The sequence below is a fragment of the Solanum verrucosum genome, unplaced genomic scaffold (assembly GCF_900185275.1).
Source record: "Solanum verrucosum unplaced genomic scaffold, falcon-dt-bn FXZP01000060.1, whole genome shotgun sequence".
NCBI classification, from domain to species: Eukaryota; Viridiplantae; Streptophyta; class Magnoliopsida; order Solanales; family Solanaceae; genus Solanum; species Solanum verrucosum.
In genome coordinates this window covers 4,923,874-4,940,980 of record NW_026020129.1, presented here as the reverse complement: position 1 = coordinate 4,940,980, position 17,107 = coordinate 4,923,874, and the positions used below count along the sequence as shown (strand labels likewise).

The window sequence follows — 17,107 nt, the reverse complement described above, 5'->3', positions numbered from 1 at the left end:
CCAAACATCCCCATGTAAAACTACAATCTCGATTAGAGGAACAACCCAATTCAGGCTCAGAAGTCGGAACTACTATATTAACTATCCAAAGGAAAAGTGAAGCCATTAAATAATATGGCATACTATTAACAGTCGATTGTTTACTCAAATTTCTAGCAATTAAAAAGACATAGTACCTCTTCTTTTTCATCCAACAACTATCTGTTAACTTGTTGAATGATGGAATCACACTTGGAAAAGCAATGAATTTCAAATATGAAGTTTTACATGTTCAGCCTGTCATAACTCATATATACGACACCAATTTCCAAAAAAAGGTCTACCAATATTTCCAAATTGTATCCACCTAGTAAGGAGTAATTTTTCACGCTTAAGTTATATAAGCACTAAAATGTATTGGTTAAGCAATTGCCCTTACATTCCAGCCGAAAAGTAGGAATCATGAACATTTAAATTTGATGGATTCAACCTTTAGGTTCTTACGACAGAAAATATTACACTTTAAAATTACACATGGTCATGTATATATCGTGTCGAAAATAATCGATATAACTGAATCCATCAAACTCTTGCTTTATCTGCACTTTGTCTAGACATCAAATTTAATGAATTTAGCCGTACATGTAAATATTAATATCATAAGCATCAACCAAATTAATCATAGAGTTGTAATACTAATAATTTATCTGTGCAAATCAATTTTCTAGATAACAAATGAGAGAGCACTTACATATGAATAGAAGTGCAACCATACTTGAGAGGCAAAAACTTTATTTAGCGCCAGACGTGTTGATACCTGTAATTTCTAATGAACAAAGTACAAGCACCTGATCCAAAAAAAAATTGTACAATGAAGTAATTTTATGTAATTCAACCAAGAACACACAAATCTAACAGCAAAGGAACGAAAAAATATTAACTGCCATGAAATTGTTGGTGGGGTGGGGTTGGTGGGGGGGAGCTTACATCTATTATTTTAGAAAAAGCTCCACCAAATATGCTCATTCTTCAACTTGATCACCTCTGTCAATAACAACAATAACATACCCAGTACAGTTCCACAACTTGATTGGCTTTGTCAAATAGAGATATATTTGTTTTCATTCCATACCTAAGGATCCAAATGAATCAGAAGGAAAAAATAGCAAGTAAGAAATTGAATTATCTTTCGTGAACTGTTTAAATAACAAAATTTACCGAAGTAGTTCTTGCATATAGATCAAGTATTGACCATAATTTTCCAGTGAGTTGCATGGACTCGCACACAAAGGGAAAATCGTGTTCATCCATGTTATTACGGACATACAGGCAAACAAAGTTGTGAACTTTCACTATGCTTTTGTGTCATTAATTTTTAAATACACTTCTTCTTGGTCTTTTAGTAATCTTGACCGAAGAGCTGCTTTAATTCTGAAAGCTTTTCATTCATTGAAAAATATCTATATTTTTAATAAATAGAGGTATCAATATCTCAAATAATAAGATAATTCTTGTATTAGTGATGTGGCTTTTCAATTATGTGATTTTGAGTTAAACCACTAGTTCTAAACTTTTTAATATAGGTTAATTCTCTTGAAAAAATAATTTAGATAGCACAGGAGGTCGGGGTATAAAACTCAAAGAATTGTTAACATGACAAACTACCAGCAAGACAATTAAGGAACATAATAACAAAAGAGCTATGAGCATAATGAGAGTATAATTCTCTCCCGAACTTCCAATAAACTTGATTTATCTAGAACAAACACAAAAACAAAGAAAAATCCACAAACATAGTAACTGAAGATTATCCCAAGATAGAGTAAGGTAACAAAAATGCATAATGATGACTCGAGTACTATAAATAAGAGAGAACAAAGAACTCTAACCTGCATATTTCAGTAAATATTTCGTCAGGTATAACAAAACTGAAGGCCAAAAGGAGTCATTAAGATTATTTGCTAAGGAGACCTATGACTAGGAGGGTTCTCTATTGGTTAACCCGTTGTACTAATGTTTAGATTGCAAATGAATTATCTTACATGTACAATCTAAGACAAATTTAGGAGACGAATATGATAGAAGCTCAAGCATAGTCTAGTTGGTAAATATAGATACGAAGATAAAATAAATTGGATAGTAGAATAATCACTTACCTTTATTTGTCCATAATGTGCACGATAACTTGGATATTGAGTAGGTTAGCAGCAACCTAGTATCTCACGGACCGAATTGCAAGCAGTGCTAAATTTACATGTGACACAGATTGCAACAAGCTATTGATATCCTCACGGATGGTTTATTGGAGAAAAAAAAAGGTATCAGCAGTAAAAAAAATAGACTTGAAAGTTATATACTCTCACTTTGAGCTATTTTAGTAATCAAACCTGATAAAACCTGAAACCTTAGGATAGTCGTCTTGAAACTTGAACATTACATATGTAGCTATGTTTCTGTCAAGCTAACTGCATGGGCACAAGGGAACTTTCCTCAAAAGCCTAGAATACACCAACCTGACCAATAGTGACAATAATAGAATTCCTCTTGAGCTCCTTAAGAAGTTGGACGTGGAATTTAGGAGAAAAAAAAAGAAAAGTGAAAACTTAGAGGACGATGATCCATAAAGCTCCAAATTTCATAACAAAGTTTGATGACTCAATGAATGGCTAATATTGTCTTAAATTGAAAAAAACTTAGGGATAAACAATAATCATGAATAAAGAAAGCTTACAAAATAGTTGTATGTTTTCTTCTTCACAGCAGACTGTAAATTACCAAGATCTTTTTGAGTTTTGTCGTGAAGCCAATTTCAATTTTACTTTGAGAATTGCAACCCCATTTTCCATATGCAGGGGTATATCTTTACAAAACAATAGTTATAATCAAGGTAAATAGCTTAGTCTTTTAAAATGTTTAGAAGAATTAGTCATTTCCCCTTCAATTGAGGCTAACATACGATACGATATTATTCTTAGGCTGACAAATTTACTTCAAAAGAAGACATGATTTAGTTAGTAGTTTAGAGAGCTTTGTGTTGGATTCTATAATTAACACTGAAACAACATGCTTTTTTTTATAAAAAAAAGTAGTGAAGCAATATATTTGAAACCTCTCTAAGTAAATAAAATCTATATTCCTAGTGAAATAAAATGCAGACGACATCCAACTGAATGACATTTGGGATGATTAAAAAATAACCACATTCTTTCATTAGCTAGATTGTAATTATGTCTGAAAGAATTTAACAAATCATACAAAATCCTTACATTAGCTGGGGTAATTATGTCTGAAAGAAGAGAACTGATTTTTACTCAATATCACCATATAACATGTAAAGTACTTACCATATCCAACTGAGTTTTTTCTATCCGGAATTTTCCAATTCCTTCCCCACCACCTACTTTAAACATCGAGGCACAAGTAGTTGTTTGTGTAGTTGCGGAAGCATGTCCTCCGAAATGGTGGAAGATAAAGTAATGTAAACGATAGTAAATCAATTTATGTATGCAGGTATACCTATATATACACAGAAACAACATTATATGAAAATTTAACTTTTCTGACCGTTGTCTCTAGTTAACGAAGGATTAGAAGTTGGAAGCGCACTTTGATATTCGTCATGACCCTGAACTTGTGATGAGGACAGTGTATTATTTGAATTCTGCAAGAGTCGCCCCTTTTTTTTATTCAGCTGTTTTAGCTTTCTGTTGCGATAGAAATAGTTGGTTTCTTTCTGGTGATATTTGTGCATATCTAGTACGACATAGCATATTTCTATGTGCAAGTTGTTGTTCCTTCGTGTTTTCAAGTTCAGGAGCGCATCAACATTGTTTTTCAACTTGTAACACCACAGAAAGAGGAAGCAAGTTCCAATAAAGTCGACAGAAATCCTATAATACCAACAGGTTTTTCGTTCATTTTTTTTGTTTCGAGAAATCACCAAAGAACAATTGAAACAACAGGTGCATTACTCTATTTTCATAAATATACATATATGAAACAATAGTATCTCATTTAGTTAACAAATCTCGAAGTATTCATGGAAGTGTAATAAGCTTATTGCAAAACATGTCATGTTCCTTCATCTGACACAACAATAGGAATGGAGAATAGTAAAATTTCAGAACTTTTATCAATGAGACACAACCAAAAAACTTCACCTTTACTTATTCGATGATACCTTCTTCATTCTATGGAGGTGTGTCATGATGTCGTTTCAAATTTCCACTTTCACGTATGACGTAGAACTCCAGGATCAATTAAAATTTTAGAACTTGGTGCTCGAAATTTAAATTGATATTTCACCTCTAATAAAATATAAGAACAGAGAAATTATACTACTCTCTAGAATCCAGAACCAACAGTATTTTGTAAATGCACCAAAGGGGAAGATACATTGAAGGAAGAAGATTAAGAAAAGGGAAGAACCAGTAAGGAAAACAATAGTATTATTTTGTTCTTTCAACTATATTATCAAAAACTATTGGCCTATCAGTATGACAATTATGCACTTAATAAACAAGTGAATAGAATATCCAAAAAGAAACTATAATTCAAAATAAACATTGGACTGTGCATTTATGAGCAGTGAGAAATATTACAATTTTGAAAGTCAGAACAACTACATAGACATATGAATTTCTCCTTTAACATGATGCAATTAGGCAATGAAAAACGCATAAAAATTTATATAACATGCGTATAAGAAGAAATTCTTCTCATAAAACATCAACTTCTAAAAATTAGCTACTAAATAATAAAGCAAGCTTTTAGAATCAAAACTAATAATCAAAATAGCATATTTGCACGCCACACACATGTTAAACAAAAACCATAACAAAATTTTGAAAATTGAAAGCAGAGAAGCGCAAATACAAAAGATTTTGAAAGCTGCTCCGAATTAAAGTAAATGCCCTAAGTTTGGAACTTCTCAAAATGAAAAAAAGGGGAAACAGGAAGAAATTTACAGTATACCAGTTGAGAGGTCTTTGCTAATATGTGATAAAAAAAAAATCGTTGTACCTCTTTTAATTGGATTCGTCACTGCCAAATTGAGATGGGTCTACAGTCTGGTGCATAGGAGATGAAGAACTGGATTCAACATAGGAATTTTGTCCATGCAACATACCTACAACCACATACCAACAAAGAAGCAAAAATTGAAAGCAATATCAAAACAATCGAACATAAAATCAAACAAACAGAACCCAAAATCCCCAAAAAAAAAAACCAAAGCTTACGGCGTCCAGTAGATCCCAGTGTAACAAAGTTTAACCAAAATTCCTGGAGGAAGATGATGTGAAAGCAAAGAAAAAAAAAAGAGAGCAAGAAAGCAAAGTGAAAGAGGAAAATAGGACAGAAAGCCGGAGAAGAGAAAAAGGGAAGCTTAGCAGGAAGAAGAGAGATTGCAGAGTAGAAAGAAGTTTGAAAGCCTTCGGTATTGTCGTCGTTGGCAGGGAAAAAGAAGCCTATACACGTGCTAAACAAATAGGCCCACAAAAGATAAAAGTACTGAATAGCCAATGAAATAGGTACACATTTCTAGTACAACTCATATTACTTTGTGTACAATACTAAGCTGCAGCGTTCGTCCTAGTTGGTGTACAATTAGTACTACCTTTAGTACAATGAAAAGATGCAGTGTTGGTCCTTTCTAAGTCCCACTTCTAAATAAGGGTAATGTATTTTGCGTTTGTTATCATAATTATAGTGTGGTCAATAATGCTCCAAACTGAGGGAGTAAAACGGGTGAAATGACTATTATAACCTTGCCGTATCTTTTGTGACCTTCCCTTTGCTCGAAACTCCACAAACAATGGCTGCAATTGAATTAGCAGCATCCTCAATTTTCTCATCTCCTCCTCCTTCCTCCTCCTCTTATCTCAAATTCCCATTGTTTCCCAATTCAATTAAACTCCAAAATTACAACCATTCCCTTAATCTTTCTCTCAAATCCATTCTTCCTCTTCTTTCAAGAAAACAATGCTCCCAACTTCACTGCTCAGCAGTTGAAGTCACTGAACCTGTAACAGTACAACAAGAAGATGAAGAAGAGAAACCCCAGAAGAATAATCAAAGAAGAAAGCTTTTTGTTCTAAACTTACCATGGTCTTTGACTGTTCCTGATATCAAGAACATCTTTGCTGAATGTGGAATTGTTGATGATGTTGAGGTATTCTTTTTTTTTTTTTTTTGAATTTGTGTATGTTTATCTGGTTGTTGTTGAGAAAAAAGGTGTTAACTTTTTACCTTTTGGGTGTTGAATTAGTAGATTATTAAGACCGAAGATGGAAAGAGTAGAGGATTTGCCTTTGTGACAATGTCTTCTGGGGAAGAAGCTCAAGCTGCAATTGACAAATTGGATTCTTATGTAAGTTTATTGGTTATAAAACATGATGAAGCATTTGATATTATGCTAGAAAGAAATAATTGATGTTTGTTTGTAGTTAGCATTATCTGTGTATTTTTTTGAGGTCAATGTAACAGTAAAATTCCTATGAGATTGGTAGTCTTTGTAGTGGAAGATATTGTTCAAATTTTTCTAGAATTAAGTTTGAGGGGAAGAGAAGCAAAGATGTCTAGTAAAGGACAATATAGAAACATGAGGTACCTTGTGTTAAAATATTAAGAAATGGTTTTTGGTAAACATTTATAAATACTGAATAAAGCATTCTCAATAATGCAGGGGTTGATGGATTATGTACTTGTCTAATGTTGCTTAAGCTAAAGTACTTCTTTGGTCTTTAAGTAATTATAAAGATCTGTGCAATCTGATGTTTTTCTTTGTGCAGCTTGTATAGTTCTATTCTTGCTTGGTTGGATGTTGCTTTACATTATCCAGTAGTAGAGAACATTTGGTATTACATTCATTCTGAAAAAAGAAAAGAAAAGAAAATAGTCTTGCTATCACATTCATTCTGATAAATAAAGAAAAAATACTTGCTATCACACTTAAAGGAATGCAAATGCAGAGATCAACTTTTTTTGGGTCATAATGTGACATGGATCATTTGATTTGAAGATGAAGAGCTTGTATCTCACTGACATCTAAAAGTCACTAACAGAAGCTAATTCACTGAACAATGAATGGGTTACTTCTGTCTCTGAGGATTGAGATACACTTTTTATGTTAAAGATTACATGCATCCTAGTTGCAAATGAGCTGGATGAAATCTCACTTCTTAAGCTAAGTACATAAGCATGAAATTAGTGCTTAGATTTCCCTTTTGTTTGTCTTAAGTGATTACTCTTTTCATAATGCAACCTCTGGCTTTCATTTAATGTGTATGTTTCTTTGCGTTATTGTTTTTGTTTTACCCTTTTCCTGTTTGTGTCTTCACCCTTCTTTGTCCATGTTTTGGTGGTACAGGAAGTATCAGGAAGAATCATCAGGGTAGAATTTGCGAAGCGATTTAAGAAACCTCCAGGAGCTCCTCCTCCTTCAACTCCTCCCCAAGGGGAAGCACGACATAAACTTTATGTTTCTAATCTTGCATGGAAAGTGAGGTCTACCCAACTAAGAGAATTCTTCTCTGCAAACTACAATCCAGTTTCAGCTAGGGTTATTTTTGACAATGCTTCAGGAAGAGCTGCTGGGTATGGTTTCGTATCCTTTGACACAAAAGAACAAGCAGAGGCTGCAGTATCTGCTTTAGATGGAAAGGTATACCTACACAAGCTACACAATCTCATTTTTATTGTTTATATGTTAATTGAAATTTGTCAGAGACTTCATTGAAACTGGGACTTAGTGTCAGAACCATATTGTACGCAGCATTGGTCACAGTGTAAATTTTGATAAGATATAGTCTAACACTTGCAAAAAAAATTGACAAGAAAATGCCTTGGGTTGTATTGTTCGGATTCAAGGTATAAAGTGCATGGAGTATCTTTGAGGTGCATGGGTTGGATAGCCTACTACTGGTTCTCTAAGTAATTTCAAGTAGTGTAATTTCTTTATAAACATGTCACCAAATTGTGTTGCATTACGAATGCATATATAGTTCTTGAGTTTTGTTTGGATCATGCACAAACATGGTTATGTCTCAGATGCCTTCACCAGTAGTCTTGAAAATATTAGAATTGCCAATGGCTATAAATCTGGATTTTCCACTGATTTTATCTGACGCTCCTTCAAAAATTCCCTTCCATTAGATGTGTACATACTGGAACACAAGTATGGTAATTGATCATAAGAAAAAACCATACTTGTGGGAAGTGCTGTCTGTGTATATGTAGAGAGACTTATGGAAAATATATATTTATTACTATTTTTGAAATCCTTGTACTGTAAATGTCAAGACTGTGATGTATGTTTGACATCTTAATTTAAAAATGCAGGAACTGATGGGCCGGCCAATTCGCTTGAAATTCAGTGAAAGGGATGCTGATGGATCTGAAAACAAGGAAGAAGCACCGACTCAGGAAAATCCTGAAGAGCCTTAGATGACTCCCTTGATTACACTTCTATGGATCATCAAGGTCCTGTTTAAATCAGACTTTTCTTCTACTTATGCACATAGTTGCTGACTGTTACATGATAACCAGATTTTTTGTAGACTCCAAATATATTTTATTTGACGTGTTTGTTTGGTCATACTTTGGTGGCCTTTTATCTTGTTTCCCTGTTTATTGATCTAATGTCAATCTTCATGAGAAAAATGTAAAGATAGGTATCATTGGTCAAGTTTTGCATTACATTATACGATTTTCACATACAAAATACACCCTTTATATGATTTTCACTTATATTTTCTGTATTCTCTTCTGCTTATTGAGAGGATCTTCACCAAATGTTTATATAATTCATGTTACAAATGAGATGTTCACTATCGAACCCGGAAAAATGAGTTAAAATACAACTCTTGTGGATAAACCGTGTTCATGTTATCTTGGAGGTTTGCTGTGATCAATGATTGCCCTAGAAAGGTAATATGTGATGGATTCAAGAGAGTTGCTTTGGCTGGTCTTGGCAAACTCTAAACTATCATCCTTCATTCTGTTATCTTACAAGTGTGTTTATTACAATTATACAAGGGAGATATGCAGCAGCATATGAAATGAGTGTAATGTCTTTTTCTCACTTATGACTTCTTGAAATTGATGATCATGCCAACATATCTTTCCCTTGGTGTATATAGACAAGATACAAGAACAGGAATATTAAGTGTTCAATGTATCATCTTGTTTCTATCTTTGATGTCCTTGATATTTAGGAAATTACATTAGTCATTACATTTTCTGAAGCATGAATTTCTGTGGAAATCTGTCTTTGCTTAAGGGAATCAAAGAGTTCTTCAAAGGCATTGGTTGAGTTTGTTAGACTAGTATTATCTTCTTCTTTTGCAAAACTACAATCGAACTTGGTAAGTAAAAGGAAAATGAGAAACCAATGGAATACTGATTATTGACCTCCTGCTGAAGAAGCTATTTGGACGTTCAGCGGAAAAAGAAAAGCAAGTATTGATACAACAACCTATGTAGAGATTTTTTACAAAAAAATAAATAAATGAGTGCGAGGAGAAGGAATTTCTTGGTATTACAATTTGGAAATGCTACATAATTGACCATGCTTAAATTCTTTCACCCACATTATCCAGGAAAGATACCTTATGACTGGTAAATTTCAGTTCAATTACATTCTCTTCGCTCCTTTAGTTTACCTCACTTCATTTACGCCCTATCCACTGCCAGAATTTAGATCAATATTTAGAACCAGACACAGGAAAGACCAAAGAAACAATATCAAACTTTAAAAAAGTAGTGTTTGTTGGACAAAATATTATCAAGAACCAAAAAGAGAATATATACTTCTTCTCTCAAGTGGCTATATAGCCAAGATTCCCACTTCCAATGTCAGTCAGAAAGATAATGAAGAATACTTTTGGTTGATTTTACAAGTGTGCTTTTCTCTAATGGTGCTTACTTTGTGTATTCAATAAGTTAATGAAATAATTTAAAAACTAAACAAATCATACATAAAGATTTATGGATCGAATTTAGTGGCTAGAATAACAAGATTTGTTTACTTTCTTGATGGAAGTGATTGGAATGGATCTGCTTATGGATGAAGATACTTAGAAGGTCAACTTAGTGAGTTAGTTATCTTAATATAAAAATCACAGAATTTCATGCAATATATATATATAAGTAATATGGTACTGTTTAGAGTTAGTTTAAAGTGGCTTAAACCATAATCAAAGCATTGGTTACTTTGATGAGTTCCCCATCAACATGATTAGTCAACAGACCACTATCAATAATAAAGCAAGTTAAAGAAGAAGAAGGGAAAAAAAGAAAAGAAAACTAAAGGTAAAATACCTATCACAAAGCATTCTCCCTTCCTGGTTTATTATTCTCCTTTCTTTCCATTTAACAACTTTATCTCTGCCTCCCCTCTTTCACCTTCACCCTTTCAAGGCAAACATCATAATTTCTCTCTGTTTCATTCATCCATTGCTCTTCACTTCCATCTTATATCAGTATATTAGGAATAGTCCTCATTTCAATTTTGTTTTATTTAGTGTGTCAAGATTACTGTCTTTGAAAGTGTGATGTTAAGTTTCTTTTTCTCGTCTGTTTTTCTTGAGTTCGATAAATGGTGTCTGTAAACAGTTCAAGAACTTGGGCACCTCCACATATGAGCACAAGGGATTGTTCTCAAGGATTCTGCAGTTTATACTGCCCACAATGGTGTTATAGAATCTTCCCCCCTCCACCTCCATTTGACTTCCCAGCCGATGATGATTCTGGTCCAAATTTCTCTCCTCTAGTTATCGGGATCATCGGAATTCTTACTAGTGCTTTCCTTCTAGTTAGCTACTATGTCATAATGTCAAAATGCTGTGGACACAGGATTGGTTTAAGAAGTAGGGAGAATTATCTTAATGATTCAGAACTAGAAGAGAATGATCCGTCAAATCATGAAGCATGGAATGTGAACACAACAGGTTTAGACGAATCTCTGATCAAGTCGATTATGGTGTTTAAGTACAAGAAAGGAAGTGGATTAGCTGAGGGAACAGATTGTTCTGTTTGTCTGAGTGAGTTTCTAGATGATGAAAGCCTTAGACTTTTACCAAAATGTAGCCATGCTTTCCATGTGACATGCATCGATACATGGCTGAAATCTCACTCCAATTGCCCTCTCTGTCGCTCTAATATAGTGTTTGTAACTGCTGTACCACCTCCATTACCTCTTCCAGTTATCGAACCTCCTCTGATGAACGAAAGATCCTCTGAAAACCAACCTGAAAACGATATAGAAATGGGGGTCAGAGAGGAAGATGATGAAGAAGAAGTTGTAGAAAGTAGAGTTCCTTCCAAGAGGCTAATAACACAAAATATGAATCTACTAATAAGAAGATCAGTATCAATGGATCAAGTGTCGCGAGGTGTTTTATCTATAGCTGATATACTAAAGATTGATCACGATGAAGATTGTGAAATGGGGAATTGCCCGTTTCACGATAGAGATGTTGGAACATCAAGACAAGAAGTAGGGGAAGAAGAAGAAGTAAACACATTACCATATTGTGTGCCAACTCCTATGGGGATGAAGAGATCTTTTTCCAGTGGGAGATTCATGTTCCCTAAACGCGGAAGAGGACAAAACATGATCATCCCATTGTGAAATTTGCTTTGACTACAGAATCATGCATGTCTGTCAGATCGAATTGGATGATCAGGCCGAGGCTGCTCCCTCTTCTCATCAGAAAAAAAAAAAAAATTATGCCAAAATTAGGAGGATTTGTGCATTTTTATGCCATTAGATAATAGAGTTCATATAAAGAAAAACAAGTTTGGAAGGTTTTTGCTTTAAGTTGTTGAGGTTTTTGTGTGTTATCAGCTCTTCTTCTACACTACCAATATATTTTTTTCTTTGATATCATTTTGTGCTCATCACAGTTAAAGCAAAAACAAGTTCAAATATAATGTTTCATTTCACTATGATAAGATTTAACTGTTCGATTGGACTTGTCACTTGATGAAAGAACAACAAAAATAAATTCTCTCTTTAAGTTAATTCATCTGTATTTGTTTCATCATTCTACTATAGTACAAATAGAAAACTTTGTAAAATACACTTAGAAATCACTTTTAAAAGCTTGATTAAATACTAATTGTTGTTTAAAAATATTTTTTAAATTGTTCTTATTTTGGGCTGGTTTTTAATCGATGTCCTTAAATTTAATGGTCTTTAATTTTTGTCTTTTAGCATTATAAGTAAGAAATAAGTGGTCTAAGGTGCCATGACACTAAAATAACAAATAATTTTTACTTTGCATAAGTTTATATTTACATATCATAATATAACACAAGTTATGCCACCTAATACCTATTGAAGCAAAATGTTAGTTGAGAACCCATAAATTATAAAACTTCAGTTTTAGAACCCACAAGTTACGCATAAAAGGCATAACTTAGTTCTTACAGGCAAAACTTCAATTCAAAACCCACAGATTACTTAGTTTCTTTAAAATATTTATGTTGAGCAAGACAAAAGTTCCATATAAAATCTTCATCCAAATCCACAAGATTCTGATAAATTATTTTTATTTTTACGACAAAAAGAGGTGATTATCGTCCTCGTCATATCTGAATTGGGCCTTTGGGTCATAAAATACTTAGGGCCTTCAAGCTGTCAATTCCCAATGGATAGGCCCAAATAGAAAAGTTTTTGGTAGAAATTGCACGGCCTGTCCAAATTTTAGAGCAATGTTATTTTCTAATATATAGCCATCGATTGAAATATAATTGAAAAAGAGAAAATTGTATAAATCAACAAATTATTAATTTAAATTAAATGATATAACTATAGTTTCATTTAATTCTAATCCGTAGCAAACAGTTTGCCACTGGCCTCTCTCCCGAGCGAATCTCGTTCGTCACTCTCCCAGATCTCGCTCGCCACTCTCCCTCTCCTCTCTCACTTTATACAAACACAAATATATAAATTGTGTATCTGTTTGTATAAAACGAGAGAAAATTGTATATACACATACAAATACATATATCTTCGTCCTATACATTATAATTATACAATACGAATCTTCCCCTGCCAGTTCTCTTTTCTCTTTCTCTCTTTCTCGCTTTATTCAAACACAAATTATACAAAATACAATGTATAATTTGTGTTTGTATAAAAGGAGAGAGAGATTTGTATACAAATCTATTTGTATGCAAAAATACAGTTACATATACATATTTATATTTAAATACATATAATACACATATACATATACGACTAAAAATCACAACAAAAAAATATATATACAAAAATACAGTTACATATACATATACAGATTTTTTATGTATAACTATACTGAAATATACAAATACAGATTTTCATGTATATGTATACCAAAATATAGAGATTAATAGCCATAGCAAACATAAAATTTGCTATGGAGCGCAATTATATAAACTATAGCTATAACATAAAAATATGATTTTTATATTTGCTAAACCTAAAATTTACTCACGGATACTATAGACTATTTTTAATATTTATTTTCTCTTAGTTAAAAATAGAACAAAATATTTAAACAGGAAATAATAACAGAGAAAGGAGTCGTACCAATATCAATATATGGAGATAGATAACTCATAATAGTATGATGGTTTCCTTACAGTAATAGACTTCAATAATATCGTAATTATAGCAAATAAAATTGTATAAATTGAATATTATATATATATATTTGTCCAAATTTTAAATTTTATGCATGGTGATGTATTTATTTTTTATTACATTATCAATGTAAACATAATCTCTTGTAATAAGTTGACTACTTAATTACTATTTATTCTAGGTTACGTACTATGAATACACTTGCTATAAAAATTAAGTGACCTAATTGAATATCAACACTATTTTTTTACATGCATAATTAATCATATAAAAACCCATATCGGCAAAAATAATGCCAACAAAGAAGAAATTACAAAAGGCCTTTGAAGACAATATGTCTATTCTTCCATATGATATTCTATTCTCCATCTTTATCAGACTTCCAGTTAAATGTTTATTACGTTTTCAATCCGTTTCTGTGTCATGGAAAGCTACAATATCTGACAAAGGATTTAAAAGGGTCCACCGTGATCAATCTAGAGCATCGGGCCGTGAAAAGCTGCTGATACGACAAAGCATGAGCCATGGTTTCGTGTTAAGAGACCCCGAAAGTCCCCGATTAATTAGGATTGATGAGGAACCCTTCGTTCCAAGAAAAAAGTTGCAAAATTTTTCAGTTGTTGGTTCGTGTGATGGGTTGGTTCTTTTAAAGAAAACTATGGGCTACAAAACTTGTGCTTTATTGAATCCATCCACTAGAGAATATCGAATTCTTAAATGTCCTTATGTGAACCACAGTTACAAGTACAAACCTCCAATTGCTTGTGGTTGTACTATGATGATGACTACAAGGTTATATTGATTTATAACTCGTTTTATACTATATACTCTTTGTCTAATAATTCTTGGTTAAATCAAATAAGTTTGGCTTATATAGAACTACCACTTATTAATTATTGGTGCCCTCGGGGGATTACTACTCAAAATAGTTTATTTTGGTCTCTGAATAATGATATATGCCGATTCGTATGTACAACTTCTATAATATTATACTTTGATATGACTTCAAATAAAGTGAAAGAAGTTGAAATATCAGATTTAGATTTTGTAGGTGAGGATGAGTATTTTGGTATGACTTGTATAGATGGTGTTCTTAGTCTGTATGGTGGGAAAAGCATGAGTGAAGAATTGGACGTATGGATTATGCGGGAAGATGGATGGGAACGGTTAATGACCATTTACAACTTGCCTGAAATTTGCATTAGGTTTTTATTACATAACAAGCTTTCGTATTGCAGAAAAAATGGCAAAGTTCTCTTTGGAAGAGAATATGACGATGGACTTTTCGTCTACTGTCCTAAAAAGCAACGATTTGTTATCGGACAGGAAGCTGGAGAGAAATTTTCCATAGTTTCAATGTGTTTGGATACTTTATATTTTTGAGATGATCGGTATCAACAACAATTTGGATGTGAAACTTCATTACAATGTGTTGGGGTTCTACTTGTAAAAGTTTTGAACACATGGTATTTTTCCATGTGTTATTCTTTATTCAAATTTTATTTCTGCACTGAATTTTAATTAGCACTCTTAAAAATGTGTCAATTTAGTGTCCTGAAGAAGGTTCTATTCTCTCATATTTCTGAATATTCATGCGAGGAAAACTAGGATGCCACAATAAGTTGCACATTGTGGCCTCATATGTTTTTATCAAGATTAAGAAGTCTAAATTTAAATGATTAAAATCTTGTCGATAGATATGAATATTAAATGATTAAGACTGTTTGTTTTTAAATCGAAAGTCCCTGGCTAGCTAGTTAGGATGGATGAAAAAACATTCTTTCCAAGAAAAGAGTTTCAAAATTCTTTAGTTGTTAGCTCCTGTGATGACTTGGTGCTTTTAAAGAACTATATGGCCTACAAAACTTGTGCGTTGTGAAATCCATCTACTAGAGAATATCGGATTCTTGAATGTCGTTACGTGAAACACAATTATAATGGCAACCCTCCAATTGCTTGTGGTTTGTGCTATGATTTTAAGGTTAATGATTACAAGATTATATTGATTTATAGCTTATTTTATACGGTATACTCTTTGTCTAATAATTCTTGGTCAAATAAAACATATTTGGCTTATGTAGACATACCACCTAATTATCGGTGCTCTCAGGGAATTACCACTCAAGATGGTTTATTTTGGTCTGTGAATGATTACACCAATTCGTATGTACAACTTCTATAAAAATTATACTTTGACGTGAGCTGAGGATGAGTATTTTGGTTTGACTACTATGAAAGGTTGTCTTAGTCTGTATGAGGAAATACATGAGTAAATTTGGTTTGACTACTATGAAAGGTTGTTATTAATACGACTACACATCATCTTATTAACGATATAAAAGGTTTAAAATTAAATTGTTATTAATATAGAAATGTATCATTCATTAAAAGAATATGTCACATAAATTAAGACAACAAGAGTAACAGTTACAAATTTAATAGGTTTTAGTATAGGCTATCTCTTATAATTTTTTTAAAATATTTGTTTTTCATACTTAAAAAGTGAAATAATTAACCATGAAATAATAAAAAGAGTCGTGCCAAAATACAAATATATGGAGATAGATAATTCATAATAGTATAATGGTTTCCTAGCAGCAATAGAATTCAATAATTTCGTAATTACAATTTTTATTTAAGTTTAAATACTATGTATTTTGACCAAATATTAAGTTTTATACATGTTGACAGTGTATTTATTTTTTACTATTTAATCATCTTTAAACCCTAATGAAAAACGGCCACTTTTCCCCCAACAACAGCGCTGCATACAACATATCGATAGGTCTATTATTCTATGTGATATTCTATTCTCCATCTTTATTAGGTTTCCAGTGAAATTACTATTACGTTTTCAGTCGATTTCTACGTCATGGAAAGATATAATATCCGAGAAAGAATTTAAAAAGGCTCATCGTGATCAATCTAGAGCGGTGGGCCTTAAAAAGTTGTTACTACGACGAAAATATTCTTGTAATTTCGTGTTTAGAGACCTTGAAAGTCTGCGATTGGTTATGATGAGTGAGGAACCATTGTTTCCAGGAAAAGGGTTCCAATATCCTGAAGTTGTTGGGTCTTGTGATGGCTTGGTGCTTTTAAAGAACCCTAGGGCCTATAAAGTTTATGCTTTGTTGTGGAATCCGTCTACTAGAGAATATCGAATTATTGAATGTCCTTATGTGAAACACTATAAACACCAACAAACATATCCACATGCTTGTGGTTTGTGCTATGATTCTAAACTTGATGACTACAAGGTTATATTGATTTATGAGTTATTTTATGCGGTATATTCTCTGTCTAACGATTCTTGGACATGTAAAACAAGTTCCGCTTATCCAAAACTACCACCACGTATATCTCGTTGCTATTATTGTTGTGAGGGGAGTACTACTCAAGATTGTGTATATTGGTCTTTGAATGAGAAAATTAATAGATTCGTATGTATAACTTCTACAATCTTATACTTTGACGTGATTTTAGATGAAGTGAAGA

At 32.7% G+C, this 17,107-nt stretch overlaps 3 protein-coding genes across 3 annotated transcripts in view; all 3 read left to right on the top strand.

The window, feature by feature from the left end:
- LOC125826958 (acetylornithine deacetylase-like) overlaps window positions 1-17,107 on the top strand; it is a 291,462-nt gene that overhangs the window by 243,559 nt on the left and 30,796 nt on the right. The window lies entirely within an intron of this gene.
- On the top strand, window positions 5,793-8,613 carry LOC125826936 (28 kDa ribonucleoprotein, chloroplastic). Its single transcript, XM_049506288.1, has 4 exons — window positions 5,793-6,151; window positions 6,251-6,349; window positions 7,349-7,642; window positions 8,320-8,613. Exons 1-4 carry the CDS (start codon window positions 5,795-5,797, stop codon window positions 8,422-8,424), a joined length of 855 nt encoding a protein of 284 aa, XP_049362245.1. The 5' UTR covers window positions 5,793-5,794; the 3' UTR covers window positions 8,425-8,613.
- LOC125826929 (RING-H2 finger protein ATL52-like) lies at window positions 10,451-11,739 on the top strand. Its single transcript, XM_049506280.1, has 2 exons — window positions 10,451-11,680; window positions 11,714-11,739. Exon 1 carries the CDS (start codon window positions 10,577-10,579, stop codon window positions 11,609-11,611), a length of 1,035 nt encoding a protein of 344 aa, XP_049362237.1. The 5' UTR covers window positions 10,451-10,576; the 3' UTR covers window positions 11,612-11,680; window positions 11,714-11,739.

Coding starts and splice junctions, on each gene's coding strand:
- LOC125826936 (XM_049506288.1), top strand. CDS start 5,795: ATGGCTGCAATTGAATTAGCAGCATCCTCAATTTTCTCATCTCCTCCT. Junction 6,152..6,250: donor GAATTGTTGATGATGTTGAG/GTATTCTTTTTT, acceptor TTGAATTAGTAG/ATTATTAAGACCGAAGATGG. Junction 6,350..7,348: donor TTGACAAATTGGATTCTTAT/GTAAGTTTATTG, acceptor TTGGTGGTACAG/GAAGTATCAGGAAGAATCAT.
- LOC125826929 (XM_049506280.1), top strand. CDS start 10,577: ATGGTGTCTGTAAACAGTTCAAGAACTTGGGCACCTCCACATATGAGC.